Raw genomic sequence first — 22,971 nt, forward strand, 5'->3', positions numbered from 1 at the left:
GTCCTGCCTCTGAACAGGAGGCCGCCGCTGTGGAAGGATGGAGCCTGGGGCCGGCTCCTTCTCAGAGGAGCAGTTCCGGGAGGCCTGCGAGGAGCTCCAGCGGCCCGCACTCTCCGGGGCCGCCTGGGAGCTGCTGGTGGAGACCCGGGGCTTCAGCGTCTACCGGCTGCTGGACCAGGTAGCTGTCCGCCGCTAGAGGACGGCCGGGCGGCCGTCTGCGGGCGGCAGGGTGGGGGGTGCTCCCGGGGTGGGGGTGGGGTGGGGGTGGGGGGCCGGACAGGGCAAGTGTTTTGTTACAAGTTGATGACAGAGTGAAAACGTGGGTCTGCGGATTCTTACTTAGCCCCACGCACTTGCCTGCAAGGGACGTAAGCCTTACTCCCGGGTGGGTGCCAGTGGTATCTGTGTGGCAGGGACTATGTTAAGATTGAATCCAGGAAGAAAAGCGACTGGGCTCTTCAGAGAGTGGATGTGCAGGGTGGTATGTGTGGCGTGAGGAGTGTTGCTGAGAAGGGACCTACCGTCGTCGTCTCTAGTCATTTCACTAACTTGCTCCTTTGAGTGCTGCCTCATTCCTTGTAAATTGCACCGAATAACTTTAGCCTGAAGAAAAAGTCTGGGGAAAAGTTAAAAGGTAGGAGGAATGGAGTTGCGGTGTGCCCGTCTTATGCCCAAGTCCTGAAATCTCCCAATGACCACCAGGGAGCCGATATCCCATGCAAAAGCAAGAGTTTTATTACGAAGCTCCAGGTGGGGCTCCCACCGATACTGATGCAGTGGCTATAGGGAGGAGCACAGGTTTTGGGTTACACTGGTTATTTAGGGAGTGTTCATGAAAAAAAGAATTTCTAGGTAGGGGGACGTCTGATTGGTCACTTTCTTTCGAAGGTGGCTCAGAGGTCAAAGCGTCTGCCTCCAATGAGGGAGACCTGGGTTCGATCCCTGGGTTTGGAAGTTCCCCTGGAGAAAGAAATGGCAACCCACTCCAGTATTCTTGCCTGGAGAATCCCAACGACAGAGGAGCCTGGTAGGCTGCAGTTCACTGGGTCGCAAAGAGTCGGACACGACTGATCGACTTCACTTTCACTTTCACCTAGGTAGACCACGAGTTCCAGAACCATTAAGCCAGGAGATTCTGGTCCGGGGTCTGATTGGCTCGATGGTGGTGAGGTGAGGTCAGGGGATTTCCAAAGGCTCTTTTCCTGGAACCTTACAAACTTGAGTTTTTCTGTTAACAAAATGGAGTAGCTTAGATTCTTCACCCACAGGCCTTTGGAGCCAGGTAACCGGCCAGGTGGAATGATGGCCTGTCATCCGTTGCTCTGTGTGCTAGCTGCTGCATGGTGACTAGGTTAAAAGTCACCTTTAGGCAAAGTAAGTGAAGAGCAGGTTTCCTGGCAGAGACCAGAGTATTAAACTGTTAGAGTAGGGAGGAGCTCTGAATCTGTGTGTCCCAGGGTCACTGGGTACAACAAGATGAGCAGGAAGCTCAGTGTAGAGCAGGCAGAATTAATTTCTGAGTGTCATTTAAGCACTTACCTTGCTGCAAAAATGGACATGTTTTTAGAAAAAAAAAAATCCTTTTATCTTCTGGATAAAATTGTTTCATTTTCCACATCGGCCACATCCAAGCATTTGCCAGATGTTGGCAATTCACTGCTCAGATGTATCTGATGTCTGGCCCCTTTCCCTTCCCTTTTTCCCGTTGACCTTATGAGTGCCACCTCTTACCTAGAATTGCAGTGATCTTCTGACTTGCTTCTTGGCTTTCTACCCTTTCCCTGCCATCCTGCACACCTGAAATCAAGCACCTGAAAGAGATTGTGATCTTATCGTTCCCCTTCCAATAGCCCTGTTGATTGTGTAAAAAATAATACCTACAGTAATAGCTAACTTATTGCATGCTGTCTTATGCTCTGGGCATGGGTAAGTGCTCTGCAGGCACTGACTTAGTCCTCACATCGGTGCCGTGTTGTCAGGCACTATATAGACTATCACCTTATTACCAGTTTGGAAATGGATATATGGAAAGGGTAAGTTGATGGCTCAAGACTCACTCTGGGGTTGGAACTGAGCTTTCCAGCTCCAGACCTATGCTATGATACCCTCCTCCACTGACTCTGAGAGAGGGCAGGATGCCAGGTGGTCTGTGCTCGGGGGACTAGGCTGGTCCAGGGCCCATGGCTCCTCCACACTGGTCCTGTTCTCCCATCAGCCCTGACCACTCCCCTCACGTCCCTTGAAGGGCTTGTGCTCTTTTGCTTTTGTGCCTTTTATCCCACAACAGCCGATGCCTGAGCTGAGACAGAGTGTTTGGTTTTGTACTGTTTCCATTGTGCATTGATATGGAGCAGGGCCCACCTCCCTCCTGGGGGGATGATGGGCATTCAGAACTGTTCCTATCTCTCTGAACCATAATATAAGTCTTATTTCCACCTGTTCTGGGCATGAGGGCAGTTATAGTACACTGATGTAAGCTACAAGTCTTTCCAGAGAGCTCCCATAAGTTGGAGGCCATATGCTTCCCATAGGTGTGGCCTTGAGCCTCAGCAGCTAGGCTGGGGGCCACTGCCCATGGCCACCATGATCTGCACGTGTATTCAGGGTCTAGAGACCCTATTGTTCAGGTGCAAGCCCTTTCCTAGAACCTTAGTTGCGCATCCAGTGTTATTTGCTGCCTGACCCATTTTGCTAGAGCCTCATTTTCTTTCCAAGTTGACTCCCATCCTTTACTTTCCTCCTGGAAGAGAATTCCCTTGAATCCCTTTGTTCGTAAATCTTGTCTTCTGAGTGCCACTCCATGTCCAGGTGAATTCAGCTTGTCCTACCCTGCCTAGACCTGCACTTATCTCCCGTAAAACCCTGTGCCCTCTTCTGTCTTGTGATCCAGCGTGGTTTCATCCACCATGCATGTTGTTGATATTATGTGACTCTGTTTCCTCCTCCACCCACTTCCCTGCCCAGAGCCATTGCGCATATGGCCTTGGGTCCCCAGGTCCCTGAACTAGAGGTCGAGCCAGAAAATCCTGGCCCCTCTGTTAATTTTCACCTTGGATTACATACCAGACTATTGCCCAGGTCATTCCAGGTCAGGTTTTTCATTGCAATTGTTATCATCTGGCTTTTTCAATTCCTCCGACTAGTGTACAGAGTGGATTTTTTTGGGGCCCTTTAATGTTAGGGGACTAGCAGGGGGTCTTGTTGATCCACTTGACTTTTGATGGAGTTGCATTAAGACCTTTACTTCAGTCCCATCAATAGACACATTATTCATCTTATTTCTTAATAACCATCTACAGATTTCCACTCTGCTGGAATGAGTCCCTTGATTCTTCCTGTCTCTTCCTATTTCTTGTTAATGTGAAACCCATACGGAGAAGCTGATACAGATAATCCGATAAGGCTTCTTGAAATGCTTGATTTTGTTTCAGTAAGGTTATGTTTGGTACCCTTACAAAAATAACCCTTTTCATCAAAAGTGAAGTTGCTTAGTCGTGTCTGACTCTTTGTGACCCCATGGACAGTAGCCAACCAGGCTCCTCCGTCCATGGAATTTTCCAGGCAAGAATACTGGAGTGGGTTGCCATTTCCTTCTCCAGGGGATCTTCCCGACCCAGGGATTGAACCTGGGTCTCCTGCATTGTAGGCAGACACTTTACCCTCTGAGCCACCAGGGAAGTCCTTCTTGCTAAATCTTTGTTGAGTAAGGGACATGTTCAATGGATGAATGTCCTGATTATGATAAAGGCAGTCCATCATGGTTTGCATACAAATCGTATTAGCTGTTTCATCAGGGGTGTACCATTTGGAATTTATGGAATAAGAACAATCAGACAGTCCCCCTTCTCAGACTTTTCAGTGACTTTTATCCATTTGAGCCAGGCTGATTGTTCCATAGGGAATAACCTGCTGTGAGTCTGAATTTGTTCCATAGGGAATAACCTGCTGTGAGTCTGAATTTGTTCCACAGGGAATAACCTGCTGTGAGTCTGAATCAGGGAGGTGTGATCATGATCTAAAAATGATGCTGTGACAAAGTTACTGTCACATGATTTGAAAAGACTGACATAAGCATAGAGGTACTTGAAAGAGTATGCAGTGTAACAGATAAATTGTATTTTAAAATAAAAAAGATTGTGGCTTCTTTTTAGTAGACAGGAATAATTCTGAATCTTGTTCTTGAACAAATGAATACTTTTGACATACACCTTTTTATACTTTTCCATTTTCTCTTTTCCTATTAAATCGCCGAATTTTAGACTTAGAAAGTCTCTTTGCAACCATTCTGTCCAATTACCATCACCCTTTCTTTTTTTCTTTTTCCTGCTTTCTTTGCCTACTCTGTTTCCTTGTTCTCACCTTCTTTTTCTCTCCCAAAGTGTAGTGCTGACTTATCTTTACATGGGCCCTTAATATACAAAATGCTATTACACATACGTTTTCATTTATCCCTCTCAACAAATATAGAAGATGGGTAGAGACAGGTTTCTTTTCCTATTTTATGGATGGCAGTAAGACCCAGAGCGAGCCACACAAGACCTCATAACTAGTAACTAGATGTGAACCAGTGTACTTGGTACTCTGAGTACTTTGCTACTCAGTACCAAATATGTAGCTTGCTTCAATTCAGAGCTACATTCTTTTTCTCCAAGCTAAGCAAAGCTAACCAGTCAATCCTAAAGGAAATCAGTCCTGAATATTCACTGGAAGGACTGATGCTGAAACTGAAATTCCAATACTTCGGCCACCTGATATGAAGAACTGACTCATTGGAAAAGACCCTGATTCTGGGAAAGATTGAGGGCGGGAGAAGGGGACGACAGAGGATGAGATGGTTGGATGGCATCACCGACTCGATGGACATGAGTTTGAGTAAGCTCCGGGAGTTGGTGATGGACAGGGAGGCCTGGCGTGCTGCAGTCCATGGGGTCGCAAAGAGTCGGACACGGCTGAGAGACTGAACTGAACTGAAAGTGAAGCTAGTGCAACGCTGCTATGTGCTTTGCTATTCTGTGTGGTGCTGTGGAAAAGAGCATGGATTTTGGAGGCAGAAAGTCTTGGGTTACAATCTCTGCTCTGTTCCACTATCATTCATTTATTCAGGAGATATTCACTGCATTCCTCCCATGTCGTAGTGCCTTGACAGGCACTGGGCGTAAGCAGGGAGCAGGAAGCTGGAGCTGCTGGTTCAGTGAATGAACTTCTTAAACAATAAACAGTATTCACTGATGATAATAAACATAGTATATAATGAAATGGCAGCTGAAAAATGCTACAAAAAAAGCAAAGTGGGATGAAGGGATGCAGAGATGTTACGGCAGAGGTGGGGACATCAGGTGTGCTTTAGATATAGGGAATCTGGGAAAACCCTCTTCCAGAGGTAACAATTGAGTGGAGATATAAATGAAATAAGAGACTGTGTCCTGCAAAGATCAGAGGAGAAATGGACCAGAGTGTTCCTCAAAGCTCAAGAGCTGCCTGGGGAGCTCTCAGGACACCTCTCAGCCCTATTAGAGCCCCATATTGAACTGAGTTGGAGTGGAGCTTGGATGGTCGTTTTGAAAAGTTCCCCTTTCACATAGAGGCTGATTATTCTGTCCTGTGTACTTTGGTGTGTTTGTAATGCTTCAAAATAAAATATGTTTTTGTTGCTTCTTTTTGTTTTTTAATGTGAAAGCTTCCCAAGAGATTTTAATGAGCATCCTGTGTTATAAACCACTGTAGTAGAGGGAATGCTGAATGCTAAGTTCCAGAGCCAGGCTGACCTTCCCTCCTTTTCCAGGAGGAGCCAGAAGGATGTAGGACCAGGGTGAACCTGGTGTTGGAGAGTGGCCAGGAGTCAGGGCCCACTTACTACTTGGGGGATATTGGCCGGCTGCTATTTCATTTTAAAATCTCCGCTTCCTCATTTGCAAAACAAGTATAATTCTTGCTTTTTAGGATCATTGGCTTCTTACAAACATTGAATGGAATGAGACATGGCAGAGTGATTCTTGACTTTGAGTGTACCCTAGACTCATCTGCAAAGCCTGTTAACATTCACAGTTAATATCCTACTCCGTTTCAGATTCAGTGGATCTGGGTGGGACTTGAGAGTTGGCTTTACATTTCTTTACTTCTCCTCCTTCTTCTTTTTAAAATTGTATTTTTACCAAATGGCCAGGTGATACCGAAGCTCCATGGATGATACTTGGTGAACCATTGAAGTAAGGGGAGCTTTTCACGTGGTGCTCAAGTTGCACCACCCCACGTGGTGGCACCGAGAGGCAGGAGAGGGAAGAGCATAAAGGAAGAATATCTTAAGGTGAAAGTAATGTCCACTTGAAGACTAACTCTTCCTGGTTTTTAAATTAGTGGCCACTTGAGAGTGGGTGTGGTCCCCTGAACAGCAGGGAGAAGCCCTCTGGATCCAGCCCCCACTACTTCTCTGACAGCAGCTCCTATCACTCTTCCCCATCACAGTTCTCTGGTCTCCCTGACTTTCTGTTCTTTGAGTAAGACAATCAATCCATCAGCCTATGGGCCTTCTCCCTACCAGGAATGGGCTTTTCTCATCTTTCCATGGCCAGCTCCTTCTAATACTCAGAACAAACTCTTCTGATAAATCCCTCATAGAGACATTCCCTGAACACCTGGTGATATGCAACAAACCACCAGTCCCCCAAAACTAGACACCATTTATCACATAACCTGCTTTTATCCTACTTAAATTACCTGGATAGCTATCACCAGCACCTGTGGCAAAGAACAAAAGGAACTATGACAGCAAGATCAGCAAGATCTTCACCTGTTTTTTCACGATTGCATTTCCAAGACTGCAGAGGAGATGCCCAGTAGTGAGATGGCACAAGCAACTATTTTTCATATGCTGTGTAATAGCAACTTGAGAATCAATAGGCTGTTTCTATCTGTTCTCATTTTACAGCCAACTGGACTTTATGAGTATAAGATCATTGGTACTCTGAGAGCTCCACCAGATCTACTTGCAGATACCTTTACGAATTTAGACTATATAAAACGGCGGATCCCACAAGTTACAGGTGAGTGACATGTATTCCTTTAAAAAAAGCAATTAGAAGGTAGATCTATTGCTATTTTCTCTAACCAGCAGAGATCACTAGGTTTACTTTCTATTATACTATGTTTCATTTTTATTTTGGCTTAAATATCTGAGGGGCTCTGCTGAAATATTTCTAGGACTTCCTTTTTATACTTTAATAGATTCACTCTCCTGTTTGCTCCTGTTTGAACTTACTACAAGTTTGTTGTCATCTCATACACACAGACACACACACACACAGACACACACACACACACCTGGAAGAGAATGGAAGGCTTCTTGGAGGAAGTGGTGTCTGAACTTCGTTCAACAAACTGAATCAAAGTTTTATAAACAGCAAGCATATATATACATGGTGAGGTGAAAAGTGAAGTGTGAGTGGTTTAAGGACATTTGGTCCAGGGAACAGTATGAGTAAAATGAGGAAGGCATGAAACAACATGATTTTTTTTTTTTTTTTAAAATCTGTGAGCAGTTGGATGCTTTTGGATTGTTGGGGCAGCAGAATCTGGAATTAGCCTGGGAGGAGAGTCCAGAGACCCAAGGGCTTAGGCTGGTCACCTAGCTACACTTCATAGATTTTTTTCCCAGAAATGATGGAGAATTATGAGTGGCATTAGATAGGGGATCTTTCTGGCACTTAGAGTGGGGAGTGACCTCTGCTGTCCCAGGCACAGTGGAACAGATACAGGTAGCTCAGGGGCCAGAAACCCTGACAGGCACTTGCTGTGGTTAGGAATCCTGGTTGCAAGGAAGAAAAGCTAACAAAGTGCAGTCTAATGAAAGGAAAAAGTGTGTATTGGTTCAGGACATAGAAAATCCATGGTTGTCTGGCTTCCAGGATAGCTACACATAATAGTTCATTTCTCCAGCTCGACTCTGTTTTCTTCTGTATTGACCACATTCTCAGGCAGATTCTATGTCATGCAGAGAGGCCACCAGAAGATGCAGGCTTACATTTTAACCAGGTACACAACCCCAGAGGAACAGGAACTTTCCTACTGATGGCATCCAGAGTCTCAGGATTGGCTCTTCTCGCCTCAGCCTGGATCATACATTATTTCCTTTGGCATGTTTGTCATGGTTTAGGGCCACATACTGTTTTCAAATACTCTTACTTTATGGGGAATGGTGGTGCCATATAGTGGAGGGAGAAGCCGGATGTTCTCTGTCCATCTCCCTACCAGTTATGATTCAGTCATGTGCTGTAGCCATTTACAGAGCCTCTGATGTGTGGTACTTGCCATCAACAGTCCACACTATGGAGGATGGTCCAGAGGCTGCAGTACTTGGACTTTTCTGAAATAATCCTGAGGTTCTTAACCTAACTCTGGTCCTCCCAAAGCCACCTGAGAACCTTTACAAAGCCACTTTTGAGCCTAAACTTGCTAGAGTGGCAAGCCAGGATTCTGTCCACATATGCCTTCCCTGAACTAATCACTGTGACCATGTTCTGCTGATTTTCCCAGCCTTGAAATTAACAATGAGTCAGTCTGGGAATACCAGACAACCTGACCTGCCTCTTGAGAAATCTGTATGCAGGTCAGGAAACAACAGTTAGAGCTGGACATGCAACCACAGACTGCTTCCAAATTGGGAAAGGAGTATGTCAAGGCTGTATATTGCCACCTTGCTTATTTAACTTATATGCAGAGTACATCATGAGAAACCCTGGGCTGGATGAAGCACAAGCTGGAATCAAGATGGCTGGGAGAAATATCAATAACCTCAGATATGCAGATGACACAACCCTTATGGCAGAAAGTGAAGAATAAAGACCCTCTTGATAAAAGTGAAAGAGGAGAGTGAAAAAGTTGGTTTAAAGCTCAACATTCAGAAAACTAAGATCATGGCATCTGGCCCCATCACTTCATGGAAAATAGGTTGGGAAACAGTGGAAACAGTGGCTGATTTTATTTTGTGGGGCTCTAAGATCACTGCAGATGGTGACTGCAGCCATGAAATTAAAAGACAGTTATTCCTTGGAAAGAAAGTTATGGCCAACCTAGACAGCATATTAAAACGCAGAGTCATTACTTTGCCAACAAAAGTCTGCATAGTCAGAGCTATGGTTTTTCCAGTAGTCATGTATGGATGTCAGAGTTGGACTATAAAGAAAGCTGAGCACTGAAGAATTGATGCTTTTGAACTGTGGTGTTGGAGAAGACTCTTGAGAGTCCCTTGGACTGCAAGGAGATCCAACTAGTCTATCCTAAAGGAGATCAGTCCTGAGTGTTCCTTGGAAAGATTGATGTTGAAGCTGAACTCCAATAGTTTGGCCACCTGATGGGAAGAGCTGACTTATTTGAAAAGATCCTGATGCTGGGAAAGATTGAAGGCAGGAGAAGGGGATGACAGAGGATGAGATGGTTGGATGGCATCACCAACTCAATGGACATGAGTTTGAGTAAACCCCAGGAGTTGATGATGGACAGGGAGGCTTCTCGTGCTGTGGTCCATTGGGTCTCAGAGTCGGACATGACTGAGCAACTGAAGTGAACTGAACAGTCCTGCTTAAACCACATAGTGGAGAAGGAGGTAAAAGGTGATGCCCTGAAGGAGAATGAGAGTCTGGTGCAAGAAGGGGAGAGTCATAGCTGAGCAGGCAAAAGCAGCAGAAGTCTACTCATTCCCTCCCTTTCAAGGTCATCTTCAACCTCTTGTAGTAATGGACTGATAAATTCTTTACTCCATGGTCTGCTTCTAATAGGTTTTCTTTCTTTCAAAAGCTGAATTAGATAATACATTTCTGTGCTGTCAGCACCTTCTCAAGGGATTCTCTTGTTTCCTTCAGAAACTTAGGCTTGGCTCCTTCTCTAAATGGTTAGTTGGACTCTTCCCACACAGCTTGAGCACAGAGGCTGTGCACTTCATAGCGTCGCTTTGCTCTCTCTCTCCAAGAGGTGATGCTATTTGCACACAGTAGCATGGTGGATATTAAGGAGATTTGGTCCCTATAACTGTGACATAAAGCAACATGGGAGAGAGGCAAAAATCTTACAGTTAACATAATTAAGCCACTTTCTAGATTTTTAGGAAGAACAGTAACCTCTCTGGAAACTTCATTTCTAAACTGGGTTGCTCAGTTCCAGGACACCTGCAATATGTCACAAAGTTGAAGATGAGGAGAAAGGTCACAACAGAAAAATTATTGGCACTGTAGTGCCATCTGATGATTACCAAGATTTTAGAACTTGAAAATTTATTTTTGGATGCCTAATTTTGTTTCACTGCATTCTGTCTTAGAATGCTGTTTGTGGTATACAATGAACAAGTTTTGTTGGGTTCTTTTATTTTTACTGTGTTTTTATATCTACCAGACACTGTCCCTGGACAACAAGATTTCAGTGGTTCTAAATACCTGACTTTCTCTAAAATTCAATGCCTCATGAGTTAGTGGTTTATCACCCTATAAGGTTGTCATATCAAAGCTTCATGTTAATTGAAGCCAAAGGGACTACCAGATGCAATAACGTCTTTTGTGTTGTTGTTTTTTGTTTTGCTTTGTCTAATAGAAGCCTATGAAACAGAATGCAATGGAGAAACCGTGATCTACATGAAAATGGAGTTCCCTTTTTTATTGTCCAACAGAGATGTATCCTTTTAGAACACATACTATTATTCAGCTTTCTAAGTGTTTTTGTTCCCCATGGCCATGACCCAATGGCGGTATATCGAGAAGGTGTGGACAACTTTGTCTCTGACTTTTGCATAAGCATCTACTAAAGCTGTTACTTCTTGTGTAGCTTTCAGACATCTCAGTGTAATTTCTGGGTCTGACGACATGGAGCATCTATAATTGTGAGAAGGCAGCTCATATTTCCTGAGAATTTTTCTAGAAAATCCTTGTACCACAGATTTGGGGGCCTGAAAACAACTTTTCTTTAAGAGTATTCAATACACTCCCTCAGTCTGTAGAGGAGGTAGCTGGGACCGAGAGAGTTAAGGTGACCGAGGCGCACAGTCAGGCGGTTAGCAGCCAACTCGGGGATGGAACTCAGGCCCCGCATTTCCAGCTCTCTCCACCACCCCTCCTCCCCCAGCATTGGCTCTGGACCCTGTGTGTGTGTGTTTTCTGCTCAGTTTCTTCAAATTGAATTACCTTCCCTGTAATAGTGCCATAGACATAGTGGCTGGTCTGTGAATCTTTATTGAGATGAAACGATTATATTACTCTTGGTGAACCTGAACCAGAACCATTGAGGACATTTGCCTACCAATATATGGATATCTACATATCTTTCTGTGGTCACCAGGTGTAAGTAAGCTTGCCTGACCATCCTCTGTGCCCAGAGGTCAATGATTAGGGCTTAAGGGGAGGACAGAGAACAATGACCCCATTGTTTCCTGAGTGAGATTCTGCTCCAGTCTTTCTCCAATGCCCCCACCAAGCCTGTCTACAGGCAGTGTTACTTTCTTTTCTTACACAGTGAAAGTGAAAGTGAAGTCGCTCAGTCATATCCGACTCTTTGTGACCCCGTGGACTGTAGCCCGCCAGGCTCCTTTGTCCACGGGATTCTCCAGGCAAGAATACTGGAGTGGGTTGCCATTTCCCTCTCCAGGGGATCTTCCCAACCCAGGGATCAAACCCAGGTCTCCTGCATTGCAGGCAGACGCTTTATCCTCTGAGCCACTAGGGAAGTGAAGTGAAGCCGAATCTCAGAAAAATTAAGTTATCCAGGATAACAGCTGATAAATGACCAATCCTCTGAGATCTCATTGCTTTATTGGAGAAAGGAGGAGTGGGTTTCCCTCATAATTAGAGCAGCAAGGAATCATTGGCTGGTAAGTAATGCATGCTCTTGAGCTTCCCAGGTGGCTCAGTGGTGAAGAATCTGCCTGCCAGTACAAGATATGCAGAAGCTGTGGGTTTGAGCCCTGGGTCAGGAAGATCCCCTGGAGGAGGACCTGGCAACCCACTCCAGTATTCTTGCCTGGGAAATCCTATGGACAGAAGAACCTGTCAGGCTACAGTCCATGGGGTCACGAAGAGTGAGACACCAGCTGGGAACTGAGTATATACACCAAACCTGCTATGAAAAGAGATCACCAGGTGGGAGGTGACAGGGCTCTGCAGGGAAGTTAGGCAGACCAAGCAGGAAGTGAACTGACAGTTTAAGGGAGCAAACACCAAGTGGAGGCGACAAAATAATTGCCTTTTGCTTCTGACTGGTGGGCTTTCCTTTTATCCATCTGAGAGGTTTGACTCTGGTCTTGCCTTGACTGGCAGTGTAGTGCGTCTATGTGCAGCAGCGGCGAGAACTGGACTTCAGAGGGCGGAAGATACAGGTGGTCCTGGCCAAGGGCACTTCAATGCCACAGTTTCCAGAGAGGTCAGACTTCATCCGGGTGAGGCAGTGCCAGGTGAAGCTGGCCATGGAGAGCGATGGCAGTAACCAGAGCAAAGGTAAAAAGAAGGCAGCTGTCGGTGTGCTGGCACGCCCTGTGAAGGCTGCGGTGACTGTGAGGCTCAGAAAATGCATGTTGTGTTTTCCGTGAGGTCAGAGAACTGGGCATGGGCTCCAAGGAAACAAAGGAGACTTGGTTCACCCCTGAAGTTTGGCTACAATGCAAGGTGGATGTTTAAATCTGATCAATCTATTTTTTACTTACTCTTGCATTGTCCAAATGAAATCAGAACATCAAAGTGAACCAAAAGGCTTAGGAATTCACTTCAGGCTGCTCTTGTTCTGTACATTCTGGCTGGAGGTGAGCAGGAAGGCTAATGGGATCATCTCCGAGGAGGTACCTCTCACTCAGCAAAAACTAAAGGACTCAGGACCTGTCTGCCTTGAGTTCCATACTCAGGAGAGAATCTGGGAGGGGTTCATGTGGCCACCTGCTGGACTGGAATGGGTGTGGCCTTGAGATTGCAGTAAAATCTGAACAGTTGTTCTGATGTGCGTTAGATCTGCCACCTGGATGCATCACCCCCTTCAAATTTTATAATTAAGATAATTGAGAGGAATAACTAAGTGAGATATATATCCAAATATCTAGCACTTATGCCATGCTATGCACTGCTATGCTAAGTCACTTCAGTCGTGTCCAACCTATGGACTGTAGCCCGCCAGGCTCCTCTGCTCATGGGGATTCTCCAGGCAAGAATACTGGAATGGATTGCCATGCCCTCCCCATCTAGCACTTGCCATGGGTTTAATAAATAGCAGCAGAATGTGCCTTGACTGTTTGCCAAAGTGTGTATATAAGTCTCCCATGAAGGAGATGGGAGAGTCCACTTAAATTGTGTGCTACCTCCCTCCTTAATTTCTTGGCCTGAATATAAACCTGGATGTTTGCTGCTGTATTTTTCCTCCTTTTGAATTGTCCTTTCTTTCCCTCTTAGTATTAATTCATTGCTTCATAAACCCTGGTGGCCTTATTCCATCCTGGATCATCAACTTGGTTGCCCAGGTGAGACCCCCAGAGGCAGGAGGGGAAGTGTGTTTGACAAATATTGACTTAGCCTGTGGGGCTGTTTGACTGAAGAGATGTGCAATCTCAGGCCTCATGATGCTCTTTTACGAAGCAGCATGTTTGACTGACTCTGGTTAGGACTGGGGTTGCCAACACCCAGGACTGAGGTTGGGACAAAAGACCCAGGTAAAGACAAAATCTTTACCTGGAATATCAGCTCCCCACTACTTTCCCACCAAGATCCTGCCAGCATCACTCCCTGGAACCTTTGGACAGTAACCTGCTCCTTGAAGGAACAAGGGTGCTTGTGGACCCTGTATCTGCTTATGGAGGAGTTAGGCCAACATGGCTTGGGAGACAGTGAGATATGTTCAAGCCTGGGGAAGCCTCCAGTTTCATTTTTGTGTTTTCTTTCTGTAAGGAGAAGGGACTTCAGTGGTATGCAGATCACCCATGGAGACCATTCAGTCTGCTTTGTGAGGTCCTACTTATGGGCTGGTGGGCTCACCAATTCCCAGGGAGAGTGAAAAAGTACACAAACTTGAATAAAACACATCATAGTTTGAATTCCGGTCCCTACTTCTGACTATGTAATCTAGGGAAACTATCAGTTTCTTCCCTCCAAAAAAAAAAAAAAAAAAAAAATGGGGATGGATATTTCCACAATGTAGAGAAGGAGTAACCAAAACAACATTTGGGGAAAGTCTGGGCATGTTCAACACTAACTAAGGGATGACATATCCTGCCTCTTGCTCCCAATTCTTACCAATTTCTAATTTTGTAAAGCAAGTCCTTTCTTTCATCTTTTTGGAAGAATCACACAGCCCAGTCCAGTCCCATTTCCTGAGTTTTGTTTCTTTTCAAAAATAGTGTCTTAGAATTATCTTAGCTTTCTACTAGTAAAAGCTAAAATATGCAAGGTCTGACAACTGTGGACCCTACCTTACTTGTGCCCCGAGTTTTACCTTTTACATCATCAGTGACAACATTCTGTTGAAATCTTATCAGGAGCCCTACTGTCATATTTATTATTCCCCAAGGCATCTTCCTTCACCTTTGCTGCATCCTGAGAATCAAGAGTAGTTGCTTTGAGGACAGAGTAATGACAATCTCCTTTTCTTTGCAGCATGGAATTCCTGGCTTCCTGGCTGACCTGGAGGATGCCTGCCTGAGGTACCAGAGGAGAACCTAAGAGAGATTTGGGAGCTCTTTCTTCATGCATGATGTCCCTGGAAGTGCCACAACTACTGATGCTCAGCATGTCTGTCATTTTTCCATCTCAGAAGCCTGCACACTGTCCAGCACCTTGTGCCCAAGTGTGCCAGCCTGATGCCTAGCTTCCTTTCCCATTCTCCCCACTGTGGGACATACTGCCTTGTTTCACTGTAGAATGTGGGTCAGATTCGGAAAACCCTTGATTGTTTATTTTTTAAAAGGGGAATCCTCAGGAGGGAACCCAGTCATTCCATTGTTGCATTCTTGGGGGATGGTTGGTGGAGGAGTGGTAACACTGCCTGAGAGTGACTGACCCGAGCAAGCTGTCTCCTTCCCACATGTGAGCTTTTGCAACAAAAGAGGGTGACTTCTTGTTGTAGGTGCATTACCTTCAGAGTTGGCTTGCAGTACAGAAAGAATGGAAGACTCATTTCCATTTCCCTTTTGCTTTGCTGGCTTGATTTGCCTTAGATAATAAACTAAGCCTCTCCCCATTTCTATTTGTAGAGGATCATGAGCAGTTTCAATTCAAATCATTTTGAAAAATGTTGCAGACCTGACTACATGTATAGTATGGTGACAGTTATCTCAATACTGGTGTCTAGGTTTTTCTCTGCCACTGGAGAAGGCTGTCTGTACTTCATTAGCTCTGAATTTCTGGACACTGAGGCATCAAGACAGCTCTGGCAGTTAACAGAAACCAACCTGTTTTACACACAGCATTGAATAAATTTTCTTTTAGGCAAGAAATGGATTTCTCTTCTAGAATGTTTGGAGATGTTGGAGGGATAATTTTTGTTGTTGTTCAGTTGGCTCAGTTGTATTTGACTCTTTGCAACCCCATGGACTGCAGCATGCCAGGCTTCCTGTCTTACACATCTCCCAGAGTTTGCACAAACTCATGTTCATTGAGTCAACGATGCCATCCAGCCATCTCATCCTCCATGTCCCTATCCTCCTCTTGCCCTCAATCTTTCACAGCATCAGGGTCTTTTCCAATGAGTTGGCTGTTTGCATTAGGTGACCAAAGTATTGGAGTTTCAGCTTCAGCATGAGTCCTTCCTATGAGTATTCAGGATCGATTTCCTTTAGGATTGACTGGTTTGATATCCTTGCAGTCCAAGGGACTCTCAAGAGTCTTCTCCAACACCACAGTTGAAAAGCATCAATTCTTTGGTGCTCAGTCTTCTTTATGGTCCACCTCTTGTATCTATACATGACTACTGGATAGAAAACAGCTTTGACTAGACAGACCTTTGTCAGGAAAGTAATGTCTCTGCTTTTTAATGTACTGTCTGTATATCTCACTGGGTTGACAGTGGCCTGCTGCAGGTTCAGGAGCACTGGCAGCAGCAGTCCTGGGAGGCACAGCAGGCATACTGGCATAAGTCCTTTAGGAGGAGACTGTCATTACCCCTATCATAGGAGCCTATAGCCTACCATAAAGACTGCAAACTTTAGGACTGGGCTGCCTTAGGCCAGACTACAGGGAGGGAGCACAGCTTACCTACCAGCCGAAAACTGGATTAAAAATTTACTGAGGAGCGCAGGTGGATGCGACTGCCAGCGCACTCAGCGCAGGCGGCTGCGATGGCTGGCGCACTCAGCATGGCCGAGAGGAGCTATCCCACGTCTGAGGTCAGGGGCAGTGGCCGGGAGGAGCCACCCCCCTTCCGAGGCCAGGGATGGAGGCTGGGAAGATCAACCCATGTCCAAGGAGCGGTGGCTGTGCTGGCACAGGAGGGCCTACAGGAGCTATCCATGCCCGCGGGGCATCCCAAGATGGGCGGGTCACAGTGGAAAGGTCTGACAGAATGTGGTCCACTGGAGAAGGGAATGGCAAACCACTTCAGTATTCTTGCCTTGCGAAACGCATGAACAGTATGAAAAGGCAAAATAATAGGATAATGAACGAGGAACTCCCCAGGTCAGTAGGTGCCCAATATGCTACTGGAGATCAGTGGAGAAATAACTCAAGAAAGAATGAAGGGATGGAGCCAAAGCAAAAACAATACCCAGATGTGGATGTGACTGGTGATAGAAACAAAGCCTGATGCTGTAAAGAGCAATATTGCATAGGAACCCAGAATGTCAGGTCCATGAATCAAGGCAAATTGGAAGTGGTCAAACAAGAGATGGCAAGAGTGAACGTCAACATTCTAGGAATCAGCAAACTAAAATGGACTGGAATGGGTGAATTTAACTAAGATGACCATCATATCTACTACTGTGGGCAGGAATCACTCAGAAGAAATGGAGTAGCCATCAGGGTCAAGAAAAGAGTCTGAAATGCAGTACTTGGATGCAATCTCAGAAACGACAGAATGATCTCTGTTAGTCTCCAAGGCAAACCATTCAATATCACCGTAATCCAAGTCTATGCCCCAACCAGTAACGCTGAAGAAGCTGAAGTTGAACGGTTCTATGAAGACCTACAAGACCTTGTAGAACTAACACCCAAAAAAGATGTCCTTTTCATTCTAGGGGACTGGAATGCAAAAGTAGGAAGTCAAGAAGCACCTGGAGTAACAGGCAAATTTGACCTTGGAATGCAGAATGAAGCTGGGCAAAGACTAATAGAGTTTTGCCAAGAAAATGCACTGGTCATAACAAACACCCTCTTCCAACAACACAAGAGAAGACTCTACACATGGACATCACCAGATGGTCAACACCAAAATCAGATTGATTATATTCTTTGCAGCCAAAGATGGAGAAGCTCTATACAGTCAGCAAAAACAAGACCAGGAGCTGACTGTGGCTCAGATCATGAACTCCTTATTGCCAAATTCAGACTTAAACTGAAGAAAGTAGGGAAAACCACTAGACCATTCAGGTATGACCTAAATCAAATCCCTTATGATTATACAGTGGAAGTGAGAAATAGATTTAAGAGCCTAGATCTGATAGACAGAGTGCCTGATGAACTATGGAATGAGGTTTGAGACCTTGTATGGGAGACAGGGATGAAGACCATCCCCATGGAAAAGAAATGCTAAAAAGCAAAATGGCTGTCTGGGGAGGCCTTACAAAATAGCTGTGAAAAGAAGAGAAGTGAAAAGCAAAGGAGAGAAGGAAAGATATAAGCACCTGAATGCAGAGTTCCAAAGAATAGCAAGAAGAGATAAGAAAGCCTTCTTCAGCGATCAATGCAAAGAAATAGAGGAAAACAACAGAATGGGAAAGACTAGAGATCTCAAGAAAATTAGAGATACCAAGAGAACATTTCATGCAAAGCTGGGCTCGATAAAGGATAGAAATGGTCTGGACCTAACAGAAGCAGAAGATATTAAGAAGAGGTGGCAAGAAAACACAGAAAAACTGTACAAAAAAGATGTTCACGACCCAGATAATCACAATGGTGTGATCACTCATCAAGAGCCAGACATCCTGGAATGTGAAGTCAAGTGGGCCTTAGAAAGCATCACTACGAACAAAACTAGTGGAGGTGGTGGAATTCCAGTTGAGCTCTTTCAAATCCTGAAAGATGATGCTGTGAAAGTGCTGCACTCAATATGCCAGCAAATTTGGAAAACTCAGCAGTGGCCACAGGACTGGAAAAGGTCAGTTTTCATTCCAATCCCAAAGAAAGGCAATGCCAAAGAATGCTCAAAGTGAAGTGAAGTGAAGTCACTCAGTGGTGTCCGACTCTTTGTGACCCCATGGACTATAGCCTATCAGGCTCCTTCGTCCGTGGAGTTTTCCAGGCAAGTGTGCTGGAGTGGATTGCCATTTCCTTCTCCAGGGGATCTTCCCGACCTAGGAATCGAACCCAGGTCAACCGCATTGCAGGCAGACGCTTTACCGTCTGAGCCATCAGAGAAGCCCCAAAGAATGCTCAAACTACCGCACAGTTGCACTCATCTCACATGCTAGTAAAGTAATGCTCAAAATTCTTCAAGCCAGACTTCAGCAATACGTGAATCGTGAACTTCCTGATGTTCAAGCTGGTTTTAAAAGGCAGAGGAACCAGAGATCAAATTGCCAACATCCGCTGGATGATGGGAAAAGCAAGAGAATTCCAGAAAAAACATCTATTTCTGCTTTATTGACTATGTCAAGCCTTTGACTGTGTGGATCACAGTAAACTGTGGAAAATTCTGAAAGAGATGGGAATACCAGATCACCTGACCTGTCTCTTGAGAAATCTGTATGCAGGTCAGGAAGCAACAGTTCAAACTGGACATGGAACAACAGACTGGTTCCAAACAGGAAAAGGAATTCATCAAGGCTGTATACTGTCACCCTACTTATTTAACTTATATACAGAGTACATCATGAGAAACACTGGACTGGAAGAAACACAAGCTGAAATCAAGATTGCCAGGAGAAATATCAGTAACCTCAGATATACAGATGACACCACCCTTATGGCAGAAAGTGAAGAGAAACTAAAAAGCCACTTGATGAAAGTGAAAGAGGAAAGCGAAAAAGTTGGCTTAAAGCTCAACATTCAGAAAACGAAGATCATGGCATCCGGTCCCATCACTTCATGGGAAATAGATGGGGAAACAGTGCAAACAGTGTCAGACTTTATTTTCTGGGCTCCAAAATCACTGCAGATGGTGATTGCAGCCATGAAATTAAAAGACGCTTATTCCTTGGAAGAAAAGTTATGACCAACCTAGATAGCATATTCAAAAGCACAGACATTACTTTGCCGACTAAGGTCTGTCTAGTCAAGGCTATGGTTTTTCCTGTGGTCATGTATGGATGTGAGAGTTGGAGTGTGAAGAAGGCTGAGCGCCGAAGAATTGATGCTTTTGAACTGTGGTGTTGGAGAAGACTCTTGAGAGTCCCTTGGACTGCAAGGAGATCCAACCAGTCCATTCTGAAGGAGATCAGCCCTGGGATTTCTTTGGAAGGAATGATGCTAAAGCTGAAACTCCAGTACTTTGGCCACCTCATGTGAAGAGTTGACTCACTGGCAAAGACTCTGATGCTGGGAGGGATTGGGGGGAGGAGAAGGGGACAGCCGAGGATGAGATGGCTGGATGGCATCACTGACTCGATGGACGTGAGTCTGAGTGAACTCCAGGAGTTGGTGATGGACAGGGAGGCCTGGCGTGCTGCGATTCATGGGATCGCAAAGAGTTGGACACGACTGAGCAACTGAACTGAACTGAACTGAACTGAACTGATGGTGGTGGTTGCTGTTTTTTTTGTTTTTGTTTTTTCCTCATAGTGGAAGGAGGTGGAACTTTCTATAATAGAGTGTGTGAAGTTTCAGATTTCTATGCAAAATTAAATATGCTGCAGTGTAATGTCCATTAATTGCCATTTCCTTCTCCAGGGCATCTTCCTGACCTGGGAATCGAACCCAGGACACCTGCATTGCAGGCAGACACTTTTCCATCTGAGCCACCCGAGAAGCCCCAAAGAATGCTCAAACTACCGCACAATTGCACTCCTCCTACTCACTAATAAAGTAATGCTCAAAATTCTCCAATGCTCATATCTCCAAGAGATAATGTGTCCATTATCTCTTATTTCTCTTCCTTAACTAGTCATTTTGGTAGTGCTTATGTATTTTTGTACTATGTTAATGAATTTACATAGTCTTACATGCTTGGAAATGTTCAGAAGTCTGATCAGTACTATTTTGTCAGTCTAGTTTAATGTCAAATAAGAAACAAATCTGGGCTTAGTGTTGGAGGTTATTGTATTAGGAAGAATACTTTGACCATAAGATCTATGTGTTTCTCAGGAGTGAGGCAGAAAAGTCTATTTTTTTTTTTCTTTTTTTTAACAGAGAGAGAGGAGTCAGCAAGACTGAAACCACATGTGGGGAAAGTGAGGTGAAGGTGGTCTGCTGGAGAATAAAACAGAATATCTTACCCTGAGGCCAGTTCATTCTCAGCAGGGCTGGATGCTGCTTGGACTGAGGCTGGGCCAAAATGCAGTCTGGAGGAAGGAGATGCTCAACTAGTTTGGTTAACAAGTATTTTGTGTGTACTGATCTTTGGAATAAGTAGCTTAGCGGATCATTTGTGGGACCGTCAAAGGGAATTTGGAGGTGTTGTGCCTGGCCTTGTGATAGGTAAACAAACTGTGTGTGTATGTGTGTGTAAAAGTGATTCTATTGTGATAAGCTGTTTTTTGAAACACAAAGCATGCAAGAGTTTCTCAATCTCCGTTTTTTGGGATCACAGAGCTCAAATAAAATTCTCAATAAGAACCACTTGTAATAAGCAGGATTGCTTTTAGCTGCAAGTAACAGACAACTGGATTAACAAAGTCTTAAACAAGTGAAAAGTGAAAGTGAAGGTTACTCAGTCGTGTCCGACTCTTTGGACCCCCTGGACTAGACAGTCCATGGAATTCTCCAGGGCAAGAATATTGGAGTGAGTAGCTGTTCCCTTCTCCAGGGGAATCTTCCCAATCCAGGGATTGAACCCAGGTCTCCTGCATTGCAGGCAGATTCTTTACCAGCTGAGTCAGCAGGGAAATCCCCAAAGAGATGTTTATATTTCTCACCTAGCAAGTAGTCCAGAGGTTAGCAGTTGCTGGCATTGAATCAGTTGATCAACAATGTCAGTAAAACTCTGAATATTTTCACTCTGCTCTCTCATTTTTATTGTCTCTTAATCGCAAAATAGCTGTTTCAGCTCTAGACATCATACCCATGTTCAAAAGAAGAAGGAATTGTCTTATGGCTAGCTCTACCTGTAAAAGAGAGAAAATTATTAGCTGTGCAATTTTCGTAGTAAGAAAGAGAGTATATGCTATAATGAATCTCCTGTTTCTTCTGGGAATTATATTCTACACATGATATTAACTGACTCTCTACCATAGAATAATTCTTTTACCACCTGTAGTGTAGGAAATCACAGTATCCTGTGATCAGTGGATCATTAGAAAAGTATGTTGTTTTTCAGTCGTTCAGTCGTGTCCAACTCTTTGTGATGCCATGGACTGCAGCACGCGAGGCTTTCCTGTCCTTCACTGTCTTCCAAAGTTTGCTTAATCTCATGTCCATTGAGTCGATGATGCCATCCAGCCATTTCATCCTCTGTCTCCCCCTTCTCCTCCTGCCCTCAATCTTTCCCGACATCAGGGTCTTAAAAAAGAGTCAATATATATATAACTAGTTCACTTGGCTGTACAGCAGAAACTAGGCCAACAGTGTAAATCATCTATACTGCATTTAAAAGGAATTTTAAAAAGAAAAGCATGCATTGCATTTTACTTTAGGTAAAGAAATTGAGCCATTCTTAGAAGTGTTTTTCTGGAGGACCTTCAGGAAAAGCCAAGCACCTCTTGAGTAAACTTGTTTAGAGTCATTTTATTGAAATGTTAGAATTTCAAAACGTATCTGCAAAAAATTTTGCACCAGAATTATATCTCTAATTTGAAAGAGAATTACACAGCAGTACATTGTCCAAATAAAACTAAGATTTATGCTTCCTCCTACTAAATTATTTGTACAAACAGTGGTACCCAGTCCTGGTGAGATGCATCTTTGCTACTGGTGAGAGTATAAGTAGGTAAAATTCTTTCTTAAAGATTTATAAAAAGTATAAAGAGCATTAAAATGTTAATGTCAGTTACCCTAAAATTCATCTCTAAAGAAGCATTTTGCTTGCCTAGTGAAGAAGTTAGAATTATGAACCAGGTTTGTCCATTTGGAATAATTTTTCCAGCAGTGTTCATAATTGTGAAAATATATGGAAACAGAAATAACTTATAGAATAATAAAATTAGCTGTGATCACTCAGTTTCAAAATGATGTAGTTAAAAGTAAGAATACAGTCTGTTTATACTATCTTATCCCATTTTATAACACATAGAAATATTTATTTACTCAAAAATATGCAAAATATTATCAGTTGGTATTTGAGGATTATGAAGTTACATGTTTTAGTTTTCTTCATTATTTTGGCATCTTCTATTTTTTCTCAATGAATATGACTTACTTTTATAATTATGAAAATTTCATTTTTAAGAAACATAATGAAAATGTGAGATTGTTTCTTCTGAAACAAACCCCTTCTTTTGAAAGAATTGAGGGGTAAAAAATTGCTTTGACCCAGAATTTGAGTGGGGCTACTAGGTGCTTGAAAAGAACATTTCATTGATGGACTAGCAAAGGTATCACCAAGCATTTTGCTTCTCTGGTGCATTCCTCAGTCCTGCCATGAAGGGAATGTTTAAAGGAAGTTGTCATAGTAGTTCATTCTTGGGTATTCTCGTAAGTCGCATCACTCTATTTTTCTCTTTCTAGAGGGTTTTCTCTTTTCTTTTCTGTGATATTACTGGAGTGGAGTCACTAAGAGCAG

General features: G+C 44.1%; 1 protein-coding gene across 3 annotated transcripts; it reads left to right on the forward strand.

The window, feature by feature from the left end:
- Nucleotides 1-20,318, forward strand: LOC138083734 (phosphatidylcholine transfer protein-like). 3 transcript variants are annotated; one of them, XM_068977568.1, is made up of 7 exons: nt 1-178; nt 6,926-7,040; nt 10,576-10,655; nt 12,296-12,467; nt 13,407-13,474; nt 14,604-14,650; nt 19,986-20,318. In XM_068977568.1, the coding sequence occupies exons 1-7, from the start codon at nt 38-40 to the stop codon at nt 19,996-19,998; spliced, it is 636 nt and encodes a 211-aa protein (XP_068833669.1). In that variant the 5' UTR covers nt 1-37; the 3' UTR covers nt 19,999-20,318. The 3 variants fall into 3 exon arrangements, with proteins under 3 accessions (XP_068833669.1, XP_068833667.1, XP_068833670.1); XM_068977566.1 differs by lacking the exon at nt 19,986-20,318 and having other exon boundaries at nt 14,604-15,398; XM_068977569.1 differs by lacking the exons at nt 13,407-13,474; nt 19,986-20,318 and having other exon boundaries at nt 14,604-15,398.
- Nucleotides 20,319-22,971: the final 2,653 nt, after the last annotated feature.

Source organism: Capricornis sumatraensis, chromosome 8, assembly GCF_032405125.1.
Source record: "Capricornis sumatraensis isolate serow.1 chromosome 8, serow.2, whole genome shotgun sequence".
Classification (NCBI taxonomy): Eukaryota; Metazoa; Chordata; class Mammalia; order Artiodactyla; family Bovidae; genus Capricornis; species Capricornis sumatraensis.